At 40.0% G+C, this 26543-nt stretch overlaps 1 protein-coding gene across 1 annotated transcript; it reads left to right on the top strand.

Moving 5' to 3' along the window:
* Positions 1–1063: 1063 nt before the first annotated feature.
* Positions 1064–26130, top strand: LOC143518612 (chitin synthase chs-2-like). Its single transcript, XM_077011215.1, has 19 exons — positions 1064–1153; positions 1390–1525; positions 1631–1813; positions 17906–19173; positions 19257–19349; positions 19429–19581; positions 20401–20575; positions 20801–20905; positions 21008–21149; positions 21244–21444; positions 21539–21823; positions 22212–22400; positions 22581–23022; positions 23159–23181; positions 23602–23666; positions 24698–24808; positions 25035–25258; positions 25401–25512; positions 25628–26130. The coding sequence occupies exons 1-19, from the start codon at positions 1131–1133 to the stop codon at positions 25637–25639; spliced, it is 3942 nt and encodes a 1313-aa protein (XP_076867330.1). The 5' UTR covers positions 1064–1130; the 3' UTR covers positions 25640–26130.
* The last annotated feature ends 413 nt before the right edge of the window (positions 26131–26543 follow it).

Here is a 26543-nt window from a genome sequence, read left to right as displayed (position 1 = left end):
TCTAATTTCCAGTTTATGGTGTTCACATGTGTATTTGAAGTGATGTAATTTTTACTATTTGGTTTTCTCAAATTGTTTTCAGAAGAAACCACCACCATGCTATGTAAAAATGATGAGATATATATATATATATATATATATATATATATATATATATATATAGATATATATAGATATAGAGAGAGAGAGATGGTGTTACTTTCACTTGCGGTTGAGAAATTGTTGCACCAAGAGGTTTTATTTATATATATATATAAAACCTCTTGGTGCAACAATTTCTCAACCGCAAGTGAAAGTAACACCATCACAGACTCCTAGTTCTTCCATACCTTACATGGCCTTTTGTTTTTTAAGAGTTTGCTTTTCTCCTAAATACCCTCTGAGCAGAAAGTGAACTCTATTCTCTGACATAGTCATGATATACATCGGTTCACGGCAACTTTCCACCACTGAATTGCAGTGCCCTGTCAAATCAGATCATGGAACAGATTTTCTAACAACGATGGCTGCAGTTCTTTTACCGAACATTACTCTAAAATCATCTTGGCATCTTGATCTGATATGACGCTTGATTCTTTGTTTTCATGATGCCACTTTTCAGGCATTATGAGGTACTCTTGGTTCTCACAGCCATGGCTTCATAAGCAATGCAGCTCAACCATTGGGCAATCTTTTAGAATCTCTGAAAGGGGGAAAGTGCTTCCTTGTAATAATCGATACAAGAACTGTTCAGATGTTGTGTTGTTTTTTTTCTCTCTTTATGCTGCAGTATGCGGCTAGTAAAATGTTTTTTATTAGCCTATGCGTGAGACTACCCCTGAAACCCGTTTATCCAGCCATTAATAATGCAAGAATGTTTTATTTATGCAGTTAAGTTACACCCATGTTTTTTCTTACCTAATTACTTAGCAATATTTTGAACTTCTCAACAAATGGAAATACTGGGAGTGGCAATGGGTAGGTTGCACATGATTGACAGTGTCATGAAAGATTCCTACCTGATAGCATCAGAAGAATAGGAATGTGTTCTTTTACAATGTAAGAAACTTCCTTGTGAAGTTCTCATTGTTTATGCATACATGTACCCACCTCTTTCCTGCTTTTGACAGCAGAGCCACTTTGCTAGTTCAATGTTAATACAGATGGAGCAGAGGTAGGATCCAATTACTCTTTGTCAGTTTTATCTGGTTTAATTCTAAACTCTCAATGGTTTAACTTGAGCACAGTTGTTGTTAAAAGCCATGTTTATGTAAAATACTAAAAAAAAAACAAAGAAATAAACACTTTTTGGAGCACCTTTTTTGCAGTATTTGGCAAATGCACAGCTAGAATACAGTTGAAGATGTAATGATTCTGAACCCTGTGGTCCTGCTGTGTGTTGTGGGGCAGGCAAGCCTGGGACTCTCCTAAGGAGGTGCCCATCATCCAGGATGAGCAGAAGCCTCGTAAGCTCCTCAGCTTCATCCAGATCTTCGTCTGTACATTGGTGGGAATTCTGGTGTTTGCACTCGCCTTCTTCAGCAAAGTGAGGGTCTATATGTTTCCAACAGGCAATGGTGTTTGGTGTTTGGACTGACGTCGTGGCAGTAAATACCATTTATTTCTCCCATTGTGTTTTCTTTCCATCTAGACCTCCCTGTTGTTACTAATAAGCATTACCAACAGAAATGCCATAACCACAACAACCAAAGTCTATGGCCTTCTGTTCATTGGGTGCCTCCTGATTGCTCCAAGTGTTTTAATACTGTTCAAGAGTATTTGGAAAATTACCTTTAAGGATTCGAAAACTCCATCATGGCAAACTCTGTTATGGGTAAGTACCAAATGTAATAAGCATATTCAGTGCAGATTTGAGTTTGTCCCAGTTATCATAATTTATGCTGTCATATGTAAATGAATGGAACAATAAATTTTAGATGTATTTTTACAGATGCTCTGATTTAAGATTCTGATCAGTAATGTGGTTCAAAGGTTTAGACTGCTTGTGTGTTTTTTGTTATGCTCAGTTACTATCTAATAGTCAATTACAGGCAATTTGTGTAAACGTAGAAGTTTTTAAAAATGTGTCTCTCCTTTATTTCTACTGCCTGGAGGTTTGTTTCTTTATGCATTCAAATGTAGTTAAGCAATAGTTAAGAGTAAAGACTCATTACAAATTTATATCTAGCTCACTAGATAGAGTCCAACTGAATGCACACATATATGGGGGTATTTCGTGCTTGTTCTAGAACCCTGTATGTGTAAGGATTCTTCTTTTTGCCTTAAGTCCGTAAGTCCTACTGGCATGAAACTTGGTCAGTAGGTCATAGTTACTGCTACTACTCAGGCTCAAGTCCCATTGGACTACAGGTGGTGCTACAGCACACCCAAACATTTCTAGTCCATAACTCCTACACTGTATGTCAGACAGACAAAATGTATTGCTGCTCTTACAATCTACAAAAACTGTAAGGGGAACTATAGCACTATAGGAGAACTATAGCATTCAGAACATTTGTTCCATATGCCAGGATCATCCGATTAACATGAAAGTTATGAAAGAGTGCATGTACATACTCCCTAAGATGGTTTCATGGAGGTGTCACTTTTCTTCATAAAGGTGTCACTCATACTGTTTAAACTCCATGAGTTTGTCTGATTTTGATATGAACAGATATATTCAGACTATACCATTATGAGGGAAAAGCTGTGGTGTTTCGGACAATCAGTAACTGCATGGCTCCTCAGCGAACAATTACCTGTCTTTCATACCTAAATGAACAGAAGTCAGGAATAGAAGGTTGCATCAACACAGACATGTGCATTTCATATAATTATAGTCTGATGTTGCTGGTAAAGTATGAGAGAGCATATTGGGAGGCTGTACAGAACATGATTACCTGCTTCACATTTTGATGCCTAAACGGATAGAATTCAGGAAAGGTGGTTCATATCCACAGAGACATTTGTAGATATACACGTAATGATAGAATATCATATAATCAGTGCAGAATATAGAAGCAACATGGAACTGTTCTTTTCGTACCATCATCAAATTCTCACCAGGAGGCACAGTGAAAAATACACAACTACCTCTAGTTTATGTAATTACTTACCCGCACACATCTCTGTGGCTCACCTAAACCATTTATTATTAGGGTTCACACACGTAGTGTGGGAAACCTATTGTAATTGTCGGGTTTTTTCTTTCTTATTATTATTATTATTAGGGTTCACACACGTAGTGTGGGAAACCTATTGTAATTGTCGGGTTTTTTCTTTCTTATTATTATTATTAGGGTTCACACACGTAGTGTGGGAAACCTATTGTTATTGTTAGGTTTTTTCTTCTTTCTTATTAGGGTTCACACACGTAGTGTGGGAAACCTATTGTAATTGTCGGGTTTTTTCTTTCTTATTATTATTATTATTATTATTTTTCTCCGCATAAAACGCATACTGCAGCCTAGACCGTAAGGCCCAGAGACACCAAACTTGGCAGAATGGTGTAGTCTCTTTGCGAGACCGTGCTAAAGCACAGAGACCCACATTGGCCTGATGGTGGCGCTATAGCGCACCATTTTGCGTTTTGGTCCATATCTCCCAAACCGTAGGGCCTAGAAACAAAATTCCACTTCTGATGGATTCCTTGGCTCAAGCCAAACAAAAAAGCCTCAAGAACCATTAAGCTCCGCCTACTTAGATTTTTTGCTAATTTGCATAATATGCAAAACCTACTTTTTTGTACTAGTCCCTGGTTTTTCATCCGATCACCACAACCTTGGTGTCAAAATATTCAGGAGAGTCTCATTATCAAAGTTGCTTAAAAACATTTTGAGATTTGCATACAGTCTGGTTGTCACATGTCAATCAATAGCTCCAAGGCGTGGCCAAATTTACTTAAACAGCCATATCTCAGCAACGCTTTGACCGATCTTCATAAAATTTTAACCGTTGTTAGGGCACATGACTACGAGGTCATACGTCAAAGCTGGCCACGATTGTCCAATAGGGGGCGCTATAACATGGGAAAAACTGTATCTCAGAAACCATTAGTCACATCAAGCCAAAACTTTACAGGCATCATCAGGGGCCCAAGTGATATCAAGACACACAATGATGACATCATCACTCAAAAAACATGGCCGCCATGAGCCAATTAATTTTTATTTGAATTAATTGGCCATTTGACAGACTTACCATTGGCCAAACAACATGAAACCTCACCACTGTGCATATCTCAGGACTATGTGTCATGCTGTGCAGTTTTAAAACATTTGGCCACTAGGTGGCGCTATTTGTGAAAATCATGCATAACTCCTCCAAATTTTCACTTAGGAACATGCAACTTGTTTCTTTTTATTCCTTGCAGTAGACCTGACAACTTTGCAATTACAAGTCCTATTAAAAAATGCATACTTTTATCACATTCATCAATTGTTTGAAAATAGCTATTTATAAACTATTCATAGGAATTTGATCCAATTATGGAAAAATTGCTATGAGCATAATCAGTAGACTCTGTAGTTAAAAAGTGATTAAAAAAATGTTGGATTTTTATTTATTTGATTGGTCCATTTTCCCATTATATCATTGTGGCCATGCCATATATGACCTATATTGCTATAACTCATAAACCATGTATGCAATCAACTCCCAATTTGAAAGGCTTTTATATCCTGAAGTCCTTGTGAGGTATGCCAAGTTTTGTTCAAATTGGCCTGTCGGGGGCGCTACAGTACCCAAAAACCTAAGAAAACATAAAAACTCATGCTGCAATCTTGTTATGCAGAATACAGACAAGTAATTGGTCTTGTATGATCCAGATCAATAAGTTCTATAACATTGCAATTGCATCTTATAACAAAAAGTGCACTGCCTGACCAGAAATGAACCTTTTAATTCACCAAAATGTCATATTGCATTACTGAGATTAATGAGATATCAGTATGGTAGTACTTGGGCTCCATCTAGTGGCCAAACATCGGAACGGACTGAAAACTATTGCTCACATGAAACACCACACAAACACACACACAAAGCTGATCTCAGCATGTGATTTAGTTCTGTGATCTGACTCAATTTCCCAATACACATTATTTTGATCCTTTTGGGCCTTTAGTGCCCCAATTGAACCTTTTTTTGCACATTGATTTATTTGTGCATTTTTTCCACTCAAACAGCTTCTTTTGGGTCTAAAGGACCTATTGGGTCTATTGCCTATTGAAGCCAAGTGGCCTATTCGTGTGTGAACCCGCCAATTGCCGCTTGCGGCTATATTTATTATTATTATTTTTCTCCGCATAAAACGCATACTGCAGCCTAAACCGTAAGGCCCAGGGAGACCAAACTTGGCAGACTGGTGTAGTCTGTTTGCGGGACCGTGCTTAAGTACAGACACCCAAATTGGCCTCATGGTGGCGCTATAGCGCAGCATTTTGCGTTTGGGTTCATATCTCCCACCCCGTAGGTCGTAGAAACAAAATTCCACTTCAGGTGCATTCCTTGGCTCCAGACAAACAAAAAAGCCTCAAGAACCATTATGCTCCGCCTACTTAGATTTTTGCTAATTTGCATAATATGCAAAACCTACTTTTTCATACTAGTCCCTGGTTTTTCATCTGATCACCACAATCTTGGTGTCAAAATATTCACAAGAATCTCATTATCAAGGAACATCAACAAAACTTTGACATTGGTATACAGTCTGGTTGTCACATGTCAATCAATAGCTCTGAGGCGTGGCCAAATTGACTTCAGCAGCTATATCTCAGCAATGCTTTGACCTATCTTTATGAAAATTTATCAGTTGTTAGGGCACATGACTCAGAGGTCACAGGTCAAAGCTGGCCACGATTGTCCAATAGGGGGCGCTATAACATGGGGAAATTTGTTTCTCAGAAACCATTAGTCACATCAAGCCCAAACTTTACAGGCGTCATCAGGGGCCCAAGTGGTATCAAGGCACACAATGATGACCTCATCACTCAAAAAACATGGCCGCCATGAGCCAATTAATTTTTATTTGAATTAATTGGCCATTTGACAGACTTACCATTGGCCAATCAACATGAAACCTCATCACTGTGCATATCCCAGGACTATGTGTCATACTGTGCAGTGTTGAAACATTTGGCCACTAGGTGGCGCTATTTGTGAAAATCATGCATAACTCCTCCAAATTTTCACTTAGGAACATGCAACTTGTTTCTTTTTATACCTTGCAGTAGACCTGACAACTTTGCAATTACAAGTCCTATTAAAAAATGCATACTTTTGTCACATTCATCAATTGTTTGAAAATAGCTCTTTAAGAACTATTCCTAGGAATTTGATCCAATGATGGCAAAAATGGCATAGGCATAATCTGTAGACACTGTAGTTAACTAAATATGGAAAAAATGTTGCATTTTTATTTGTCTGATTGGTCAATTTTTCCATTATATCCTTCTGGCCATGCCATAAATGACCTTTATTGCTATAACTCATAAACCATGTAAGTGATCAACTCCCACTTTGAAAGGCTTTTATACACTGAAGTCCTTGTGAGGTAGGCCAAGTTTGGTTCAAATTGGCCTGTCGGAGGCGCTACAGTACCCAAAAACCTGAGAAATCATAAAAACTCACGCAGCAATCTTGTTATGCAGAATACAGACAAGTAATGGGGCTTGTATGATTCAGATCAATGAGGTCTATAACATTGCCATTACATCTCATAACAAAAAGTGCACTGCCTGACCAGAAATGAACCTTTTAATTCACCAAAATGTCATTGCATTACTGAGGTTAATGAGATATCAGTATGATAGTACTTGGGCTCCATCTAGTGGCCAAACACCGAAACTGACTGAAAACAATTGCTCACATGAAACACCACACAAACGCACACAATGCTGATCTCATTATGTGATTTAGTTCTGTGATCTGAATCATTTTGCCAATACACATTATTTTGATCCTTTTGGGCCTTTAGTGCCTCAGTTGAATTGAATGTTTTGTCACATTGATTTACTTATGCATTTTTTCCACTCAAACAGCTTCTATTCACTTTTGGGTCTAAAGGACCTATTGGGCTTCTTTTTGCCTATTGAGGCCAAGAGGCCAATTTGTTTGTCTAAAAGACCCTTTGGGCTTTTTTGCCTTTTTTTGTGTGAACCCGCCAATCGCCGCTTGCGGCTATATTTATTATTATTTTTCTCCGCATAAAACGCATACTGCAGCCTAGACCGTAAGGCCCAGAGACACCAAACTTGGCAGAATGGTGTAGTCTCTTTGCGAGACCGTGCCAAAGCACAGAGACCCACATTGGCCTGATGGTGGCGCTATAGCGCACCATTTTGCGTTTTGGTCCATATCTCCCAAACCGTAGGGCCTAGACACAAAATTCCACTTCAGGTGCATTCCTTGGCTCAAACCAAACAAAAAAGCCTCAAGAACCATTAAGCTCCGCCTACTTAGATTTTTTGCTAATTTGCATAATATGCAAAACCTACTTTTTTATACTAGTCCCTGGTTTTTCATCGGATCACCACAACCTTGGTGTCAAAATATTCAGGAGAATCTCATTATCAAAGTTGCTTAAAAACATTTTGAGATTTGCATACAGTCTGGTTGTCACATGTCAATCAATAGCTCCAAGGCGTGGTCAAATTTACTTAAACAGCCATATCTCAGCAACGCTTTGACGGATCTTCATAAAATTTTAACCGTTGTTAGGGCACATGACTCCGAGGCCATAGGTCAAAGCTGGCCACGATTGTCCAATAGGGGGCGCTATAACATGGGAAAAACTGTATCTCAGAAACCATTAGTCACATCAAGCCAAAACTTTACAGGCATCATCAGGGGCCCAAGTGATATCAAGACACACAATGATGACATCATCACTCAAAAAACATGGCCGCCATGAGCCAATTAATTTTTATTTGAATTAATTGGCCATTTGACAGACTTACCATTGGCCAAACAACATGAAACCTTACCACTGTGCTTATCTCAGGACTATGTGTCATGCTGTGCAGTTTTGAAACATTTGGCCACTAGGTGGCGCTATTTGTGAAAATCATGCATAACTCCTCCAAATTTTCACTTAGGAACATGCAACTTGTTTCTTTTTATTCCTTGCAGTAGACCTGACAACTTTGCAATTACAAGTCCTATTAAAAAATGCATACTTTTGTCACATTCATCAATTGTTTGAAAATAGCTATTTACAAACTAGTCATAGGAATTTGATCCAATTATGGGAAAATTGCTATGAGCATAATCAGTAGACTCTGTAGGTAAAGAGTAATTAAAAAAATGTTGGATTTTTATTTTTCTGATTGGTCCATTTTTGCATTATATCATTGTGGCCATGCCATATATGACCTATATTGCTATAACTCATAAACCATGTATGCAATCAACTCCCAATTTGAAAGGCTTTTATATCCTGAAGTCCTTGTGAGGTATGCCAAGTTTGGTTCAAATTGGCCTGTCGGGGGCGCTACAGTACCCAAAAACCTAAGAAAACATAAAAACTCATGCTGCAATCTTGTTATGCAGAGTACAGACGAGTAATTGGTCTTGTATGATCCAGATCAATAAGTTCTATAACATTGCAATTGCAACTTATAACAAAAAGTGCACTGCCTGACCAGAAATGAACCTTTTAATTCACCAAAATGTCATATTGCATTACTGAGATTAATGAGATATCAGTATGGTAGTACTTGGGCTCCATCTAGTGGCCAAACATCGGAACGGACTGAAAACTATTTCTCACATGAAATACCACACAAACACACACACAAAGCTGATCTCAGCATGTGATTTAGTTCTGTGATTTGAATCATTTTGCCAATACACATTATTTTGATCCTTTTGGGCCTTTAGTGCCCCAATTGAAAATTTTTTTGCACATTGATTTATTTGTGCATTTTTTCCACTCAAACAGCTTCTTTTGGGTCTAAAGGACCTATTGGGTCTATTGCCTATTGAAGCCAAGTGGCCTATTCGTGTGTGAACCCGCCAATTGCCGCTTGCGGCTATATTTAGGGGTCCAAGCACTGAAGGTGCTGGAACCCTATTGTAATTGTTCCGATTATTATTATTATTCTTCTTTTTCTGCCCTAAAACGCGTTGTGCAGACCAAACCGTAACACCTACAGACTTCTCCTTTGGCCAACTTGTAGTACTCCTCTCCGCTACTCAGGCGCAACACGCCGGCCCGATCCGCCCATAGGTGGCGCTATAGAGCGCAAAAAATTGTCACGCCTACACCGTATGTCATAAACAAAAAATTCCAATTGCATCTGATCAGTCATCTTCCATTCTACAAAAAATACATTTGAACCCATAAGCTCCGCCCCTTACATGTCGAGCTAATTTGCATAATATGCAAATTTGCACACATTTTTGAGCGCGTACTAGTCCCTGGATTTTTCACATACATGCACATATGTGGTATCCAGGCGCTCACAAGAGTCTGAACTTTAATTGTTATGGAGCCAAAGTGCACATTTCTGCACATGGGCGTGGCCACATGCATCACAAGTCAAGCGTCGAAAATTCCTTCGCCAAAAATCCACATATTCTGCTATATCTCAGGCATGCTTTCACGTATTCACACCAAATTTCACATACATGCACATATTGGGTGTCTAGACCTGCACATACATTTTGGCAGACATGTACACCTAGGTGGCGCTATAACGGCCAAAAAACTCTCCTGCCCTCCATGCTTTCATGTAGAAGGACAATCATGATCTCATATGATTCTATGCAAAATCACTAACAACTTTGTAATTGCAAGTGCTTTGCAAAAAAGTACAGATTTTTGTGTATAATCCAATACATATAATTTACACTTTTCATACTAGTCCTAGGATTTTCACTCCATCACCTCAAATCACATATTATAATATCCAGCAGCATGTGAAATACAAAACTGGTGGAACAAATTCTAAGATTCTTGCAATTTAATATTTTTCAAATGCATCACAATGGTACCGTCATGACATATAAACTGCATATTTCAAAAACTCCCCTATATAAGGTCTGATTGTTATGAAAATGGACAGACACATTCAGAAGACCACTGAGGTGATATCTGCCAAGTTTGTGCCAAATCCATCCACAAATAGTTGTACTGTGAATATTTTCATTTTCTATGCAGAACATGCATGCAGATCAAAGGTCATTCTTTTCCTCAAAAGAGTTAGAGTTGAGCCTATTCCAGTCAGACCCGTTAGCTCAATGGGTAGAGCAATGTGCTCCCAGCCACAATGCACGTGGACAACGGGGGTTCGAATCCCACGTTGGGCAGTATTCCACCATAAGTTTAAAAAGCTGCAATTTAGATTCTGTTTTTTGAGCAGGTTCTTCATTCACGAACGTGCTTCATATACTTTCATGTACATTTCATATACCTTTACATGATGTACCAGTGGGTGCGCAAATCTTGCCAAACCTCAGCTTGGACCCCGTAATTGCCGCTTGCGGCTATATTGGCAATTATAATTGCTTAGATAATAATGTAAAACTGTAACTACAGCCTACGGCATACATCCTACAACCATGAAACTTGGCAGAAAGGTGTAGTCTCTTTGCAAGACCGAGCACAAGTACAGAGACCCACATTGGCCTGATGGTGGCGCTATAGCGCACCATTTTGCGTTTTGGTCCATATCTCCCAAACCGTAGGGCCTAGAAACAAAATTCCACTTCTGATGGATTCCTTGGCTCAAGCCAAACAAAAAAGCCTCAAGAACCATTAAGCTCCGCCTACTTAGATTTTTTGCTAATTTGCATAATATGCAAAACCTACTTTTTTATACTAGTCCCTGGTTTTTTATCGGATCACCACAACCTTGGTGTCAAAATATTTAGGAGAATCTCATTATCAAAGTTGCTTAAAAACATTTTGAGATTTGCATATAGTCTGGCTGTCACATGTCAATCAATAGCTCCGAGGCGTGGCCAAATTTACTTAAACAGCCATATCTCAGCAACGCTTTGACCGATCTTCATAAAATTTAAAAAGTTGTTAGGGCACATGACTCCGAGGTCACAGGTCAAAGCTGGCCACGATTGTCCAATAGGGGGCGCTATAACATGGGAAAAACTGTTTCTCAGAAACCATTAGTCACATCAAGCCAAAACTTTACAGGCATCATCAGGGGCCCAAGTGATATCAAGACACACAATTATGACATCATCACTCAAAAAACATGGCCGCCATGAGCCAATTAATTTTTATTTGAATTAATTGGCCATTTGACAGACTTACCATTGGCCAAACAACATGAAACCTCACCACTGTGCATATCTCAGGACTATGTGTCATGCTGTGCAGTTTTGAAACATTTGGCCACTAGGTGGCGCTATTTGTGAAAATCATGCATAACTCCTCCAAATTTTCACTTAGGAACATGCAACTTAATTCTTTTTATTCCTTGCAGTAGACCTGACAACTTTGCAATTACAAGTCCTATTAAAAAATGCATACTTTTGTCACATTTATCTATTGTTTGAAAATAGCTATTTACAAACTAGTCATAGGAATTTAATCCAATTATAGAAAAATTGCTATGAGCATAATCAGTAGACTCTGTAGGTAAAAACTGATTAAAAAAATGTTGGAGTTTTATTTATCTGATTGGTCCATTTTCCCATTATATCATTGTGGCCATGCCATATATGACCTATATTGCTATTACTCATAAACCATGTATGCAATCAACTCCCAATTTGAAAGGCTTTTATATCCTGAAGTCCTTGTGAGGTATGCCAAGTTTTGTTCAAATTGGCCTGTCGGGGGCGCTACAGTACCCAAAAACCTAAGAAAACATAAAAACTCATGCTGCAATCTTGTTATGCAGAGTACAGACGAGTAATTGGTCTTGTATGATCCAGATCAATAAGTTCCATAACATTGCAATTGCATCTTATAACAAAAAGTGCACTGCCTGACCAGAAATGAACCTTTTAATTCACCAAAATGTCATTGCATTACTGATATTAATGAGATATCAGTATGATGGTACTTGGGCTCCATCTAGTGGCCAAACACCGAAACTGACTGAAAACTATTGCTCACATGAAACACCACACAAACACACACAAAGCTGATCTCAGCATGTGATTTCGTTCTGTGATCTGAATCATTTTGCCAATACACATTATTTTGATCCTTTTGGGCCTTTAGTGCCAAAATTGAACATTTTTTTGCACATTGGTTTATTTGTGCATTTTTTCCACTCAAACAGCTTCTTTTGGGTCTAAAGGACCTATTGGGTCTATTGCCTATTGAACCCAAGTGGCCTATTCGTGTGTGAACCCGCCAATTGCCGCTTGCGGCTATATTTATTATTATTTTTCTCCGCATAAAACGCATACTGCAGCCTAGACCGTAAGGCCCAGAGACACCAAACTTGGCAGAATGGTGTAGTCTCTTTGCGAGACCGTGCCAAAGCACAGAGACCCACATTGGCCTGATGGTGGCGCTATAGCGCACCATTTTGCGTTTTGGTCCATATCTTCCAAACCGTATGGCCTAGAAACAAAATTCCACTTCAGGTGCATTCCTTGGCTTCAGACAAACAAAAAAGCCTCAAGAACCATTAAGCTCCGCCTACTTAGATTTTTTGCTAATTTGCATAATATGCAAAACCTACTTTTTTGTACTAGTCCCTGGTTTTTCATCGGATCACCACAACCTTGGTGTCAAAATATTCAGGAGAATCTCATTATCAACGACGCTTAAAAACATTTTGAGATTTGCATACAGTCTGGTTGTCACATGTCAATCAATAGCTCCAAGGCGTGGCCAAATTTACTTAAACAGCCATATCTCAGCAACGCTTTGACGGATCTTCATAAAACTTTAACAGTTGTTAGGGCACATGACTCCGAGGTCATAGGTCAAAGCTGGCCACGATTGTCCAATAGGGGGCGCTATAACATGGGAAAAACTGTATCTCAGAAACCATTAGTCACATCAAGCCAAAACTTTACAGGCATCATCAGGGGCCCAAGTGATATCAAGACACACAATGATGACATCATCACTAAAAAAACATGGCCGCCATGAGCCAATAAATTTTTATTTGAATTAATTGGCCATTTGACAGACTTACCATTGGCCAAACAACATGAAACCTCACCACTGTGCATATCTCAGGACTATGTGTCATGCTGTGCAGTTTTAAAACATTTGGCCACTAGGTGGCGCTATTTGTGAAAATCATGCATAACTCCTCCAAATTTTCACTTAGGAACATGCAACTTGTTTCTTTTTATTCCTTGCAGTAGACCTGACAACTTTGCAATTACAAGTCCTATTAAAAAATGCATACTTTTGTCACATTCATCAATTGTTTGAAAATAGCTATTTACAAACTAGTCATAGGAATTTGATCCAATTATGGAAAAATTGCTATGAGCATAATCAGTAGACTCTGTAGGTAAAAACTGAGTAAAAAAATGTTGGATTTTTATTATTCTGATTGGTCCATTTTCCCATTATATCATTGTGGCCATGCCATATATGACCTATATTGCTATAACTCATAAACCATGTATGCAATCAACTCCCAATTTGAAAGGCTTTTATATCCTGAAGTCCTTGTGAGGTATGCCAAGTTTGGTTCAAATAGGCCGGTCGAGGGCGCTACAGTACCCAAAAACCTAAGAAAACATAAAAACTCATGCTGCAATCTTGTTATGCAGAATACAGACAAGTAATTGGTCTTGTATGATCCAGATCAATAAGTTCTATAACATTGCAATTGCATCTTATAACAAAAAGTGCACTGCCTGACCAGAAATGAACCTTTTAATTCACCAAAATGTCATATTGCATTACTGAGATTAATGAGATATCAGTATGGTAGTACTTGGGCTCCATCTAGTGGCCAAACATCGGAACGAACTGAAAACTATTTCTCACATGAAACACCACACAAACACACACAAAGCTGATCTCAGCATGTGATTTAGTTCTGTGATCTGAATCATTTTGCCAATACACATTATTTTGATCCTTTTCGGCCTTTAGTGCCTCAACTGAATCTTTTTTTTTACATAAAGTACACAGCCTGACCAGAAACGAACCTTTTAATTCACCAAAATATCCTATTTCATTACTGACATTAATGAGATATCAGTATGGTAGTACTTGGCCTCCATCTAGTGGCCATATTCTGACTGAAAACTATTGCTCACATGAAATACCACACAAACACACACAAAGCTGATCTCAGCATGTGATTTAGTTCTGTGATCTGAATTATTTTGCCAATGCACATTATTTTGATCCTTTTAGCCCTTTAGTGCCCCAATTGAACCTCTTTTTGCACATTGATTTATTTGTGCATTTTTTCCACTCAAACAGCTTCTTTTTCACATTTAGGGTCTAAAGGACCTTTTGGGCCTCTGCCTATTGAGGCCAAGAAGCCTATTTGTGTGTGAACCCGCCAATTGCCGCTTGCGGCTATATTTATTTATTATTATTATTATTATTATTATTATTATTATTATTTATTTATTATTTCTTATCTCACTGGGAGAAGTTTCTCAGTTACGATGGGAGATTACACGTCTGAGGCAACCCCATTAACCTGTGGGGTTCCACAGGGTTCAGTTTTAGGGCCTTTGTTGTTTTCTTTGTATATGTTACCTTTGGGGCAGATTTTAAATAGTTTTAATATTTCCTATCATTTATTTGCTGCTGATATTCAGCTTTATTTCTCTTTTAAACCAAGTGAGGTTCATAGTTTGTCTAGGCTATTAGATTGTCTTCAATCAATCAGAGAATGGACCTCAAATAACTTCCTACAGCTAAATGACAACAAGACTGAGGTATTGATCATTGCTCCTGATAGGCTTAGTCAAACGATTAAGCAAAATCTTGGACTTCTTTCCTCTGCTGTCCACACTAGCCTCCGAAATCTGGGAGTTATCTTCGATCAGTCTTTAGCATTTGATTCTCATGTTAAACAGCTGTCAAGATCCTGTTTCTTCCACTTGAGAAATATCAGTAAACTGAGATCTATGGTTTCAACAGCAGATCTAGAGATGCTGATCCATGCGTTTATTTCATCTCGCATAGACTACTGTAATGCCTTGTTTTCATCTCTCAGTGTATCAGCTCGTGGACGTTTACAGATAATTCAAAACGCTGCAGCGAGGTTACTGACCAAGTCAAGCAGACGGTCTCACATAACACCCATTTTAAAATCCTTACACTGGCTTCCTGTAGAATTCAGGATCCAGTTCAAGATTTTAACTTTAACATACAGAGCACTACACAACACAGCTCCTGTGTATGTCGCTGACCTGCTCCACCCCTACACTTCATCACGATTACTCAGGTCAAACAACCTGAGTTTACTGTCTGTGCCACGCTCATGTCTAAAGACTCGTGGAGACCGAGCATTTAAGGTGGTTGCTCCAAAACTGTGGAACACACTTCCTCCACATTTAAGATCTGCTGACACTGTAGATACTTTTAAAAAACAGCTAAAGACTTTCCTTTTTACGCAGGCGTTTAGTTAGTGGTGGAGGTTGCAGCCGTTGACCTTGTACACTGTATTTTATTTCTGTTTTATAGTGTGTGTTTTTGTGTCTTTGATTTATTTTATTTTATTTTCCGTTGTAAAGCACTTTGTGGCTTGTGCCTGTGAAAAGTGCTATATAAATGTATTTTACTTACTTTACTTACTTACTAAACACTTTCTCTTTCTACCTCTCTCTCTCTCTCTCTCTCATGTACACACATACTTTTGGCTTATTTATTTCTCATTTTGACATGGTGTATCGTTATATACAGTGTATTATATATACATGTGCCATTTTATTTATATATATATATATATATATATATATATATATATATATATATATATATATATATATATATTAGTGGTGGGCAGTTATCGGCATTAACGGCGTTCAATAATGTGATACTCTTATCGGGCGATATAAAAAATATCGCCGTTAATCTATTCTTAAAGTTGGTTTGGTAAGCAAACTGATGACATTCACCTTGATAGTTTAGCTCGGGTGTACTCCTAACCAAATTGCACAGTAGGGGGCGAGAACGAATTTTCAAACCTGTGTGAATTACCACCCACAACAAATTGCACATGTGCTTACATGGATGCAGCCACGAAGCCGCCAGGTTTGCTTCATGTAAAATTCATTTTTAAGAAGCTTCCTAATGGAGACATTGACAAGACTAAAGTTGTTTGCACCTTATGCAACACAGAATTAGTTTATTGTAGTCTGAAGTTACTTTTACCAGTCTGAAGTACCATTTAAACGCAAAGCACCCATTTGCTAATGCTGCTGACGCTGGTTCAATTAGGGGTGGGCGTAGATTAATTTTTTAAATCTAGATTAATCTCACTGAAATCTTGAAATTAATCTAGATTAAAATGGCTCATATGCGTGCTACCCAAGTAATGACTAAAAGTCAGTTTTTGAGATAGGGTTTCTTAATACAGAGGGTGCATTAGACCAGGGGCTCATCTCCTGTTTCCAAAATGCATCAATGACTGCTTGAGAAAGCTGTTCTACTTTGATACTTGAAGAAAAAAAAACATGCTCAATAAAATGTAGGCTACTCGTGTTCAACGGTTTATTCAGTTAAACATGAATTTGTAAGCCTACATACTGTACATTAAAAGGGGTTGATAACATGTTTATTCAGCTAAACATGATATTTGAAATGTAAGCCAACATTTAGTACATTTAACCTCACGGACGTAATTTGGGGGGGACTTTTTCAAAAGCCGGTTTTGGCCCTCTGCAGTTTTAACGGTTAAATAGAAATATTTAAATAGCGACGAATCTAGCGCTAGGACCATGCAGAAAACGACCGCTCCGAGCTCCGCTCTGGTAACACTTTACGTTCCTAAAAATGAATTTTCCATGAAGCAAACCTGGCGACTTCGTGGCTGCATCCATGTAAACACACGTACGATTTGTAATTCACAGTTTTGAAAACTCGTTCTCGCCCCTACTGTGCAATTTGGTTAGGAATAGCCTACAGCCGAGCTAAACTATCAAGTTGAAAGTCATCATAGTTTGCTTACCCATTTTGACCGAGTTCCCAACCCAACTTTAAGAATAGATTAACGGCGATAATTTTTATATCGCCCGATAAGATTATCAAATTAACGAACGCCGTTAACGTCGTTAACGGCCCACCACTAATATATATAATACATAATGCTATATATATCATTATATATAGTTATAGTTATATAGAGTGTATTATATACAGTACATTATAAACTCCAGAAACATGCCCCCTTTCAGTGCATTACAACTAAACAGTTGTCGCGGCTACAACATTTGAAAACCATAAATAAGTGGCATATACCAGTAGCCCCATGAACAGTATAGCGTTGTCTGCACATTCTTCCTAACTTTGCAAGCACCTGAATTAAATTTCCAGTACATCAGAACACTCACAAATCATTGTCACCTAACCTCACACACTTTTTTCATGGCATCTTCATGAAATTTACATTTATGGCATTTGGCAGATGCCCTTATCCAGAGCGACTTACATTTTTATCTCTTTTTTTTTTTATATACAAGTGAGCAATTGAGGGTTAAGGGCCTTGCTCAGGGGCACCTCAGTCATGGCTTCAGGTCTGGGAATTGAACCCACGACCCTCCGGTCACAAGACCAATTCCCTAACCACCAGGCCATGACTGCCCCTGTGAAATCGTGGACAAAGCCAGATTGTGTGCCCAAGGCCGGTGGTTTCTGCATCCATGTTGCTTCGAGTCAGGCTTGTGAAACTGTGCTTGGACCCGGAATTGCTATAAAAAAAACTTTTATTGCTTCTTTTGCTTCACTTTAAATACACGTTGTATTATGTGTTATTACTCGTCAACCCTGTATGAGCATGTCTCTGTTTCTGTGCAGATTGTGCTGGTGGACACTTTGGTGGCTCTTGGCTCGTCTGTCCTCACTTTGATCGCCATGCCGAATTTCGACATCATGACCAACGTGATGCTTTTGAACAGCGTCGCCACATTATCGGCTGCACTGCAGGTGATCGCGAACTGTCTCGGGCATGGGCGGAGGAGGTTTACAGCGGTCTCTGTAGTAGCCTTGCTCCTCCTGATTGCCGGCTCCGTGCTGTTTGCCGTAAACTACCTGAAAGACTGGAGCAAGGAGAAGAGTCTGTTTGTGGGATTGGCGATCGGAGGCACCATCCTGGTCTCGCTGAACTGGTGGGAGAACTATGCCATGCTTTTCCGCATTGTCTTCTTCAGCAACACTATCCGTGACATCAAGAGGTCCAGCAACCTGGTGAACATCCTGTCCAGCCTCGTGCGGATTGCTGTGACGGCCATTGTCCTGGGCGTGTACGTGAGTGCCTCGGGACAGGATTGGTCAACGGTCACGCGTGTGCCGTCATCCACCCAAACTGTGGTCCTGAGCCTCTTCGCTATTCAGGTTCTGTCGTCGGCGCTGTGCCGCTGGATGGCGGTGGTGGCATGCAAGATGCACGCTGTCCGCCGCAGCTTCGTGGTCCCCATGATCTTGACGTCCCCAGCCGTGCTGGCCGCCTTCGTGTTGGCTGTCTGGATACCTTACTGGAACTTCAATTCAATCACCGCTAGCACCAATATCAACTGCACCGACACACTTGCAAACCAATTCAATACCTTGTTCTCCGACTTCTTCGACATTTCGTTCTCCAACTACATCACAGCTTTTTTTGGTTCGAGCATCAACTCCAAATTCACAGACTTTCTCAACAGTGTACAATTACCATGCAGTGAAATGTTCATCACAAACCTCACCTTGGCTATCTATGGCAGTCATAGCACACAGCCTGTAAACGGCTCTATCCCATTCACAGAGTACTGCAACATCGTCCAAAGATATAATATGTCAGATCTCTTTGTCATGAACAACCTGCTGACGGACTTGACCCACGAGATCTGTAACCAGTCGGTCTTTATTAATAACAATGTGAATGGCTACATCCTACTGGGCCTCTGCTCGTTCTGTTGGTGGGCTGGTCTGGTGCTCTGCACCATCTACATCTGGTTCCTGAGCATACATCGCATTGAGAGGACCAAAGACATGTTCGTGCGCAACTTGTACGAAGCGGCGTTCATTGACCAGTCCATGCTGCTCAACGCTAGGTTTGAGGTCCTGCACAAAGCAGACCTTCACAGGTACTACAGTTTAATGGGGATTGTCTAAGGGGAACGTGGCATGTGATGTTGGCATCTGTAAGTCACTGTCATTCTTCCATCAGCAGGCAGACAGAGATGATGCATATTAACCTCTGTGCCACCATGTGGCACGAGACCTATGACGAAATGATGAAAATGATCATCTCCATGTTCAGGTAAGCTGACACTGAACAATCTGTCACTGAACACAAAGACCTTCCGGGTCAACCTTAAATCGAAACATTCGTCTTTCAGACTGGACAAGTTCCGACCAAAGAAACACCAATTCAATGATGTCACTTTTGACTCTCACATCTACTTTGACGACGCGTTCGTAAAAGACGGGAACGAGCTGAAAGTCAACGAGTATGCAGAGACCCTGGTGGAAGTTATCAGAGAAGTTTACATGTAAGTGGTCAAGACTTCATTCATACAATGTCTCATTGCCATTGCGTTAATTATACCATAACCACTTTAAATGAAAGCTATTGCAGTATCAATATATTTAAAAGTTTAAAGAGCTAACGCAGAAGGAACTCTTTTTTTAAGTTTCATTTACATTTTACATTTATGGCATTTGGCAGACGGCCTTATCCAGAGCGACTTACATTTTTTAATCTAATTTTTTATACAAGTGAGCAATTGAGGGTTAAGGGCCTTGCTCAGGGGCACTTCAGTCATGGCCTCAGGTCTGGGAATCGAACCCACGACCCTCCGGTCACAAGACCAGTTCCCTACCACCAGGCCATGACTGCCCTGGTGGTTTCAGTCAATTTTGTGAATATGTACTCCATTAACATGCCATAGATGGAAGAGCTCTGACAATGTGTATTGACACATTAATAAAATAACAGCATCTGTAGTACTACTGACACTTTAACTATCACTATTTACTGATAATAACAATAAAATTAATTAAACAGCAATACATAAAAATATATGTTTGTGCTTATAAATTCATACTGTTTGCTTTGTAATTTCAGCAATTTCAGTGACACTATTTAACTTTTCAATTTATATTAGGATGTTCACCGCTGTTTTAAAAAATATTTGTAGACTTTTAAAAAATTTATTTACTTTTTTGTGTTAGCTTTTAAATCCCATTATCCAAGTATTCCAATTTTATTAACTTCCAACCAATAAACTTGAACTGGAGTTCCAAAAATGTTGAACACACTTCAAATGTGCAGACTTACAGCTCCCACGTCCTAACCCTCCAACATACAGATTATTTACCAGTGAAGGCGGAAGCATGTTTAAGACAAGGAGACAACTCCCTGATCAGAAACTCATCCAGACACCATATGGGTGCCGGCTGCAGTACACCCTTCCGCAAGGCAACACGCTGTTCATCCACTTTAAGGACAAACACCGCATCCGCCACAAAAAGAGGTGGTCTCAGGTACGCTCGTGCAATATCCATGGTTACTGCCGATTGTTAGTTGCCATAACTACCACCTGAAATCTGGTTCAGCTCCTGGAGAATGCAAAGACAATGTGGAAAGTATTCCCTCTAGAGCACCTTGAAATTCATAAGTATTTAAAAAATATATATATATTAATTATGTTTTTTTTTCTTCATATATAAATATATTTTTATTGGTAAATGTTTTCATTTCCCCTACAGATTATGTACCTGTATTACCTCCTAGGCTGGAAAGTAAATGCAAAATATTATAAATTGTGGAAGGAAGGTGATGAGCCCTTAATAACGATTGAGGAGAAGTTGCAGGTAATTGAAAATTATCCTCATAGTAGGAAAGTGTAGTTCCTGACCCAATGGATTATATATCTCAGAATGTTGTAAGCACTGACAGAATTGTCTCTTTTTCAGAAAGAAAAAGAAAATACCTACCTTCTGGCACTAGATGGCGACACTGACTTCCAGCCCTCGGCGGTTATGCTACTAGTGGATCGGCTGCGTTTGTACCCAGAGGTGGGTGCCGCATGTGGTAGGATTCACCCAACTGGCATGGGTAAGGGCAAAGTGCACATCAAATGCATTCGATATTAATTGAGTACAACACCATGCAAGAACATTGGTTCAGCTGTGTCGCGTGCACGCCGCAGGGCCGATGGTGTGGTACCAGAAGTTCGAGTACGCCGTGGGCCACTGGCTGCAGAAGACGGCGGAGCACGTGTTCGGGTGCGTGCTCTGCAGCCCCGGGTGCTTCAGCCTGTTCCGCGCCGCCGCCCTCATGGACGACAACGTGATGAAGAGATACACGACCAAAGCCACCGAGGCCATCCACTACGTCCAGTACGACCAGGGTGAGCGTGGAATGAGCCACTGATGTCTGAGGCGAAACCACTTGAAACGTTTTGAAGTTTCCGTTCTCTTCACGTCTCATCCGTCCGTGTTCAGGTGAGGACCGCTGGCTGTGCACGCTGCTCCTGCAACAGGGATGGAGGGTGGAGTACAGCGCCGCCTCCGATTCCTACACCAACGCTCCGCAGGAGTTCAAGGAGTTCTACAACCAGAGGCGTCGCTGGGGCCCCTCCACCATGGCCAACACGCTGGACCTGCTCTCCAGCGGCTCCTTGACCGCTCAGAAGAACAAGTCCATTTCCAGACTCTACATCCTGTACCAGATCGGTTCCATGGCCGCCTCGCTCCTGGGCCCGGCCACGGTCTGCCTCATGGTCGCAGGTGACTGCTTCCCCTCCCTCGTTTGGGAATTGTAGTTTGTTGCAGACTGAGATTCATGTGGGGGAGGGGCATTCTGTGAGATCCTGGCCATTAGCGAACATCGCAATCTTTGTAGCAATAAATAAAATGAAAACAAAATAAATTTGTCTTCTAAACATTGACATAAGTTTACCCCGATACTAGTCTTTACTAGTCATGCCTAGTCATGAACAGATCGACAAAGTTCAGACAAACATGCATTTGCATTTCCAACCCTACTGTATATATGGAAAACTAAGATGGCAGGTGGGATGTTTGCCTGACATGATGTGGAGTGTTTATCAGATTGACAATTACGGAATCATCGCCTGCTTGCTGCTTGAGTGCCATTTTCCTTGTCTTGCTACAGGATGTTTCACATTCGTATTCGGGCTTGGTGCCAACTGGGCTCTTTTGCTTTCGATTATCCCCCCTGCCATCTACTTGTCTCTCTGTTTCTACCTGGGACACGCCAGGTCAAACCTGCAAATCAACATTGCGGCCGTCATGAGCATATTCTACGCTTTCCTCATGAGTGCGAGTATTCTGTCCATTATAGGTAGGTGATGTGACTTTTTTTTACCGAACCAGTGAACTTGTTTGTGGTTTATGTTTATGTTGTGCTGGATGGAAAGCTAATTTGGTAATGAAGGTAAAGAATAAAGTTGCTTGTGTGTTTGTGTGTGTGTGTGTGTGTGTGTGTGTGTGTGTGTGTGTGTGTGTGTGTGTGTGTGTGTAGGGGATATGGTGTTGGAGCAGACTTTCTTGACTCCCACCGGCATATTCTTTATTGGCATCACGTCCATGTATGTCATCACCGCAATCCTCCACCCGTCCGAGTGCCACCTTGTCATCTACGGCCTGCTCTATGTCATCAGTATTCCCAGTGGCTACCTCCTACTGGCCATCTATTCTATGGTCAACATGAACAACGTCTCCTGGGGCACCCGGGAGACCGGCAGCGCTGGTGGTGCAGCTAACGCGCGGCAGACGAACGTAAAATGCCAGAAGATGCTCAAATGCTGCGGCTACAACCTGCAGTTCCAGGTCAGCCAGGATGTGAAGGTCACGGCTGCCACGCCTCTGATGCCGGCCCAGGCCACGCCCCAGGCCACGCCCCAGGCCACACCTGAGGAGGGTGTCTCCGTGGATGCCGAAGAACAAGGGACACTCTCCAAAGGGTAAATAGAGCTGGCTGGAGTTCCTTTTGAAAAGCTTTTTTCATGAACCCACATCTGCTAGGTGTGTTGTAACACAGTGTTGTAAGGGAAGGGAGTCTAATGTGTCTAGTGACTAATGTCTGTTTTGTTTTTTTAGTCAACCACATGCTGATAAAGATTGTAAGTAAAGACTCTCTCATTCATCCTCACTATATATTTATATGTGAACAATGGCTATTAAAATTTTCGACACACATGGCTGAAAATATGTTTTCAGAATCCTAAAAACATTTTGGTGTGAAATATTGTTTATATTTCTCAAATATAAATGGCGAAACTAATATTATGATTTATATGAATTAATTTTTTTAAAACAAAAATATAATTAATTAAAATATCCTTGTAAACAAAAAAGTACAATATTAATAATTATAAAATGGCTATTCTAAAGTGGCTATTCTGAAGAGACTATGCTTTGTATAATAGTTTTCCTTGCTTTATGCAACACTTTATTTGTTATTTCAAAATCAAAAAAATTGCCTAACACTGTACTGAAACATACATCTGTTACAACAAATAAAAGTGAATGTTCTTCCCCAGGTTTTATTGAACAGTTGAAGGAGTGCTCTGGTGAGCTGCCCCTTACGGAAGACTATCTTAATGACGTGGGTTTTACAGTCTCTTTTATTATAATTTTTATTTTTTAAGGTGCTGAGTATATAGCTTATGGAATTACATGAAATTACATTCTCACTATAGAAAGATGTGAAACGCTTTATTATAACAATGACCATTGTTGCTGTGTGAATACTGAATAGAAAAGTTCAGTAGTTACTAAAGGATCTTGTGAACATGAATTTAAACTCCTCATTACCTCAAGCATTTGTTTTTTTGGACCTTTCTCTGAAAATGAAGCATATAAAAGGGACGGTGTATACTGAATACTCAATGTGATAACATATACTAACTACTGAACAGAGTACTGTGACAGTATATTAGAAAAGAGTTTAGTGTAGTGATCAAGACTTTTTTTGGCTTCTCTGCCGGAAAGTAACCTTTGCTCACAGCCAAGGCGGTATCAATGACCAGGAAAATATTGTTAGTTGGTTGTCTGTGGGTGTAACGCAGCTCGCGCTGCGGAGCGAGGAGGCAGACACAAACGCTGAGGAGAGCGAGATTTAATAAAGGGAATACCAAACTCAGGGTCAAACAGAAATGCATTGGTCAAAGCCGAAAGGGAGTCCGAACGAGAAACACGGAGTGGCATGACGAAACACGGGACTAGGCACTGAACAATATACTTAAACAAAACACGGGCAGAACGCAGAACAAAACGAAAGAACCAGGTAACAGAAACACAGGGCGACAGGGCAGCGAACACAAGTACTCACGAATAACAGGATAACAGGCATGAACACAGAAACACGAACCAACCAAATGAACAAAACCATAGATAACCAGACTGGGGAATCACAGGGACTAATATACGTGAACTAAATTAGGAACAGGTGAAGACAATGATGACATGGGCGTGGCAGACAGACAGAAACCAGGCAGACAGACAAGCAGGGCGGGGCTAACGGGCAAGGAACAACAGACACGAGGGAACCCAGAGTGACAGCTAGGAAAGGGGGCGTAGCCATACGTGACAGTGGGTTACAAGTCATTCAGCGATTCTTCTTTTTTGATGTCTTAGGATGAAGAAAAGTTCTGGAAAGACCTGATTGAACGCTACCTAAAACCTCTGGAGACTGACAAAGCAAAAGAAGAAAGAGTCAAAAGTGAACTAAAATCTCTACGCAACAAGGTCTGTCTCAACTTGGTTACCAAAAACACTGAAAGCATAAGAATGTTGTTTTTTGAGACTAGAGTACAAACATAGCAACACTCACTGTGTACCCCTTAAGTGGGCGTTTTTTTAATTGCTTGTGGAAGCAATACTGCAGTATTTGTGGTCTTAGCTTAAGCTTCACCATTATATATAACAAATGAACTTGTTTTACAAATTATGTATAATTTTTTCTTATTTACAGGCAGCTTTTGTGTTTTTCATTGTTAATTCCCTGTGGCTCGTAGCCACGTTTTTTCTGCAAACCATTGGTGGTTCAGTGAGCATCCAAGTGCCAGTAGTTAAGTTCTATAGCAATGGCACTGTGAGCCGTAGTGGAACGCTCTACATCGATCCCATCGGGCTCATGTTCCTCATCGGATTCGCGAGCCTTCTGATCATCCAGTTTCTTGCTATGCTGTGGCACAGGTACCCCATGCATGCATGACCATCTGAAATGTATCTAAAATGCTCAGTGAAAGTGTTCACATATTGTTTTGGGGTTTTCTTTTTTGTTTGGATGATTAATATGTCATTCATTGTGTGCGTGTGTTCTCTTCTCCACCTCTAGAATCCAGACTTTGATCCACTTCATTGCTTATAATGGGACAGAGTCCGTCATCAACAGGAAAATGTTGACGAAACCACGAATGTCTGTGGTGGAACTGATCACTGATGAAAACGTAACGTCTCCATTTTTCTTCATTTCTTTGTTTTCAGCAGTGTGAAATGTAACCACTTAATATTGCTCTCATTCATAGACATATGTAATAACTTTGGTGTTTATTCCCTTTACAGAATTTTCTGTAGAGACCAAATCAACTGCAGCGTGCTCAGCTGGACGCCTGTGGTGCATCGTTAGAAAATATTCTGCTAGAACAATGTGCGAAATGTCTTTTAAATGTATAAACCTAGCAAGCCTAATAATCTTCGCATTCGATTTTAATGAGCTTTGTATTAGGATTGAAAAGGTTGCAGCCATATAGCAGTATATACAATTATTTTCCTTCTCTGTATTTATTATTTAACATATGTAAAATTACTCTGTAATAAACTTAAGCACAGTCCGTAAGGATCAATAAGGACCTTATGGATCTATCTGTATTTGATGAATGATGATTTAATTATTTATTCTAACTTCTAGACTTATACAATTTTTTTTTTCTCATATGAAGTAAGTGAGTACTGGCCAACGTGTTGTTTATTGTGTGTATGTAAAATGTCTGTTCAGGAAACGTAAAATATGCCTTTTAACTGTTCAGATCATCCCCACCCAAATAAAGTGACTGAAATCAAGCACACTCATTTTTGGTCTAGATAAAAATGTGATCAGCAGAGGTGGATGTGATCTCAGCTAATCTCGCACAGATGACTCACGAGGTAAAGGCGTGGTGGATCCATACAGATACAGAAGATTGTGGATCGATGTGTCGTACAGAGCGAGGCGTACTGGTGCTTGTGTGAGGTTGAAACGAGTATATTCAGACAACAACAGATAATGATGACAAAAGAAAAATGGTTTGCTTAGAGAAGGGAAGGGACAGAAGGACCTGAACATAGTCATTCATTGTAGTTGGTAAAGTATCTGCACCAGATCTGCCCATGAGTTGCATCATAATAATCTCCCAACTGCAGGGTGATGTTTTAATTTAAGAATGTTTTCATATCATAGGCTTAGTGGGTCACCCTCTAAATGTCTCATTAAATATAAAGG

Source organism: Brachyhypopomus gauderio, chromosome 1 (assembly GCF_052324685.1).
Source record: "Brachyhypopomus gauderio isolate BG-103 chromosome 1, BGAUD_0.2, whole genome shotgun sequence".
NCBI lineage: Eukaryota > Metazoa > Chordata > Actinopteri > Gymnotiformes > Hypopomidae > Brachyhypopomus > Brachyhypopomus gauderio.
Note: the sequence above shows the minus strand (reverse complement) of the source record. Positions and strands in the feature narration are given on the sequence as shown.

Excerpts from the sequence above, each read along its gene's own strand:
- LOC143518612 (XM_077011215.1), top strand. The coding sequence starts at position 1,131 with ATGTTAATACAGATGGAGCAGAG. Across the intron at positions 19,582-20,400 it reads GTTATCAGAGAAGTTTACAT|ATTATTTACCAGTGAAGGCG; the intron begins GTAAGTGGTCAA and ends TCCAACATACAG. Across the intron at positions 21,445-21,538 it reads CTACGTCCAGTACGACCAGG|GTGAGGACCGCTGGCTGTGC; the intron begins GTGAGCGTGGAA and ends GTCCGTGTTCAG.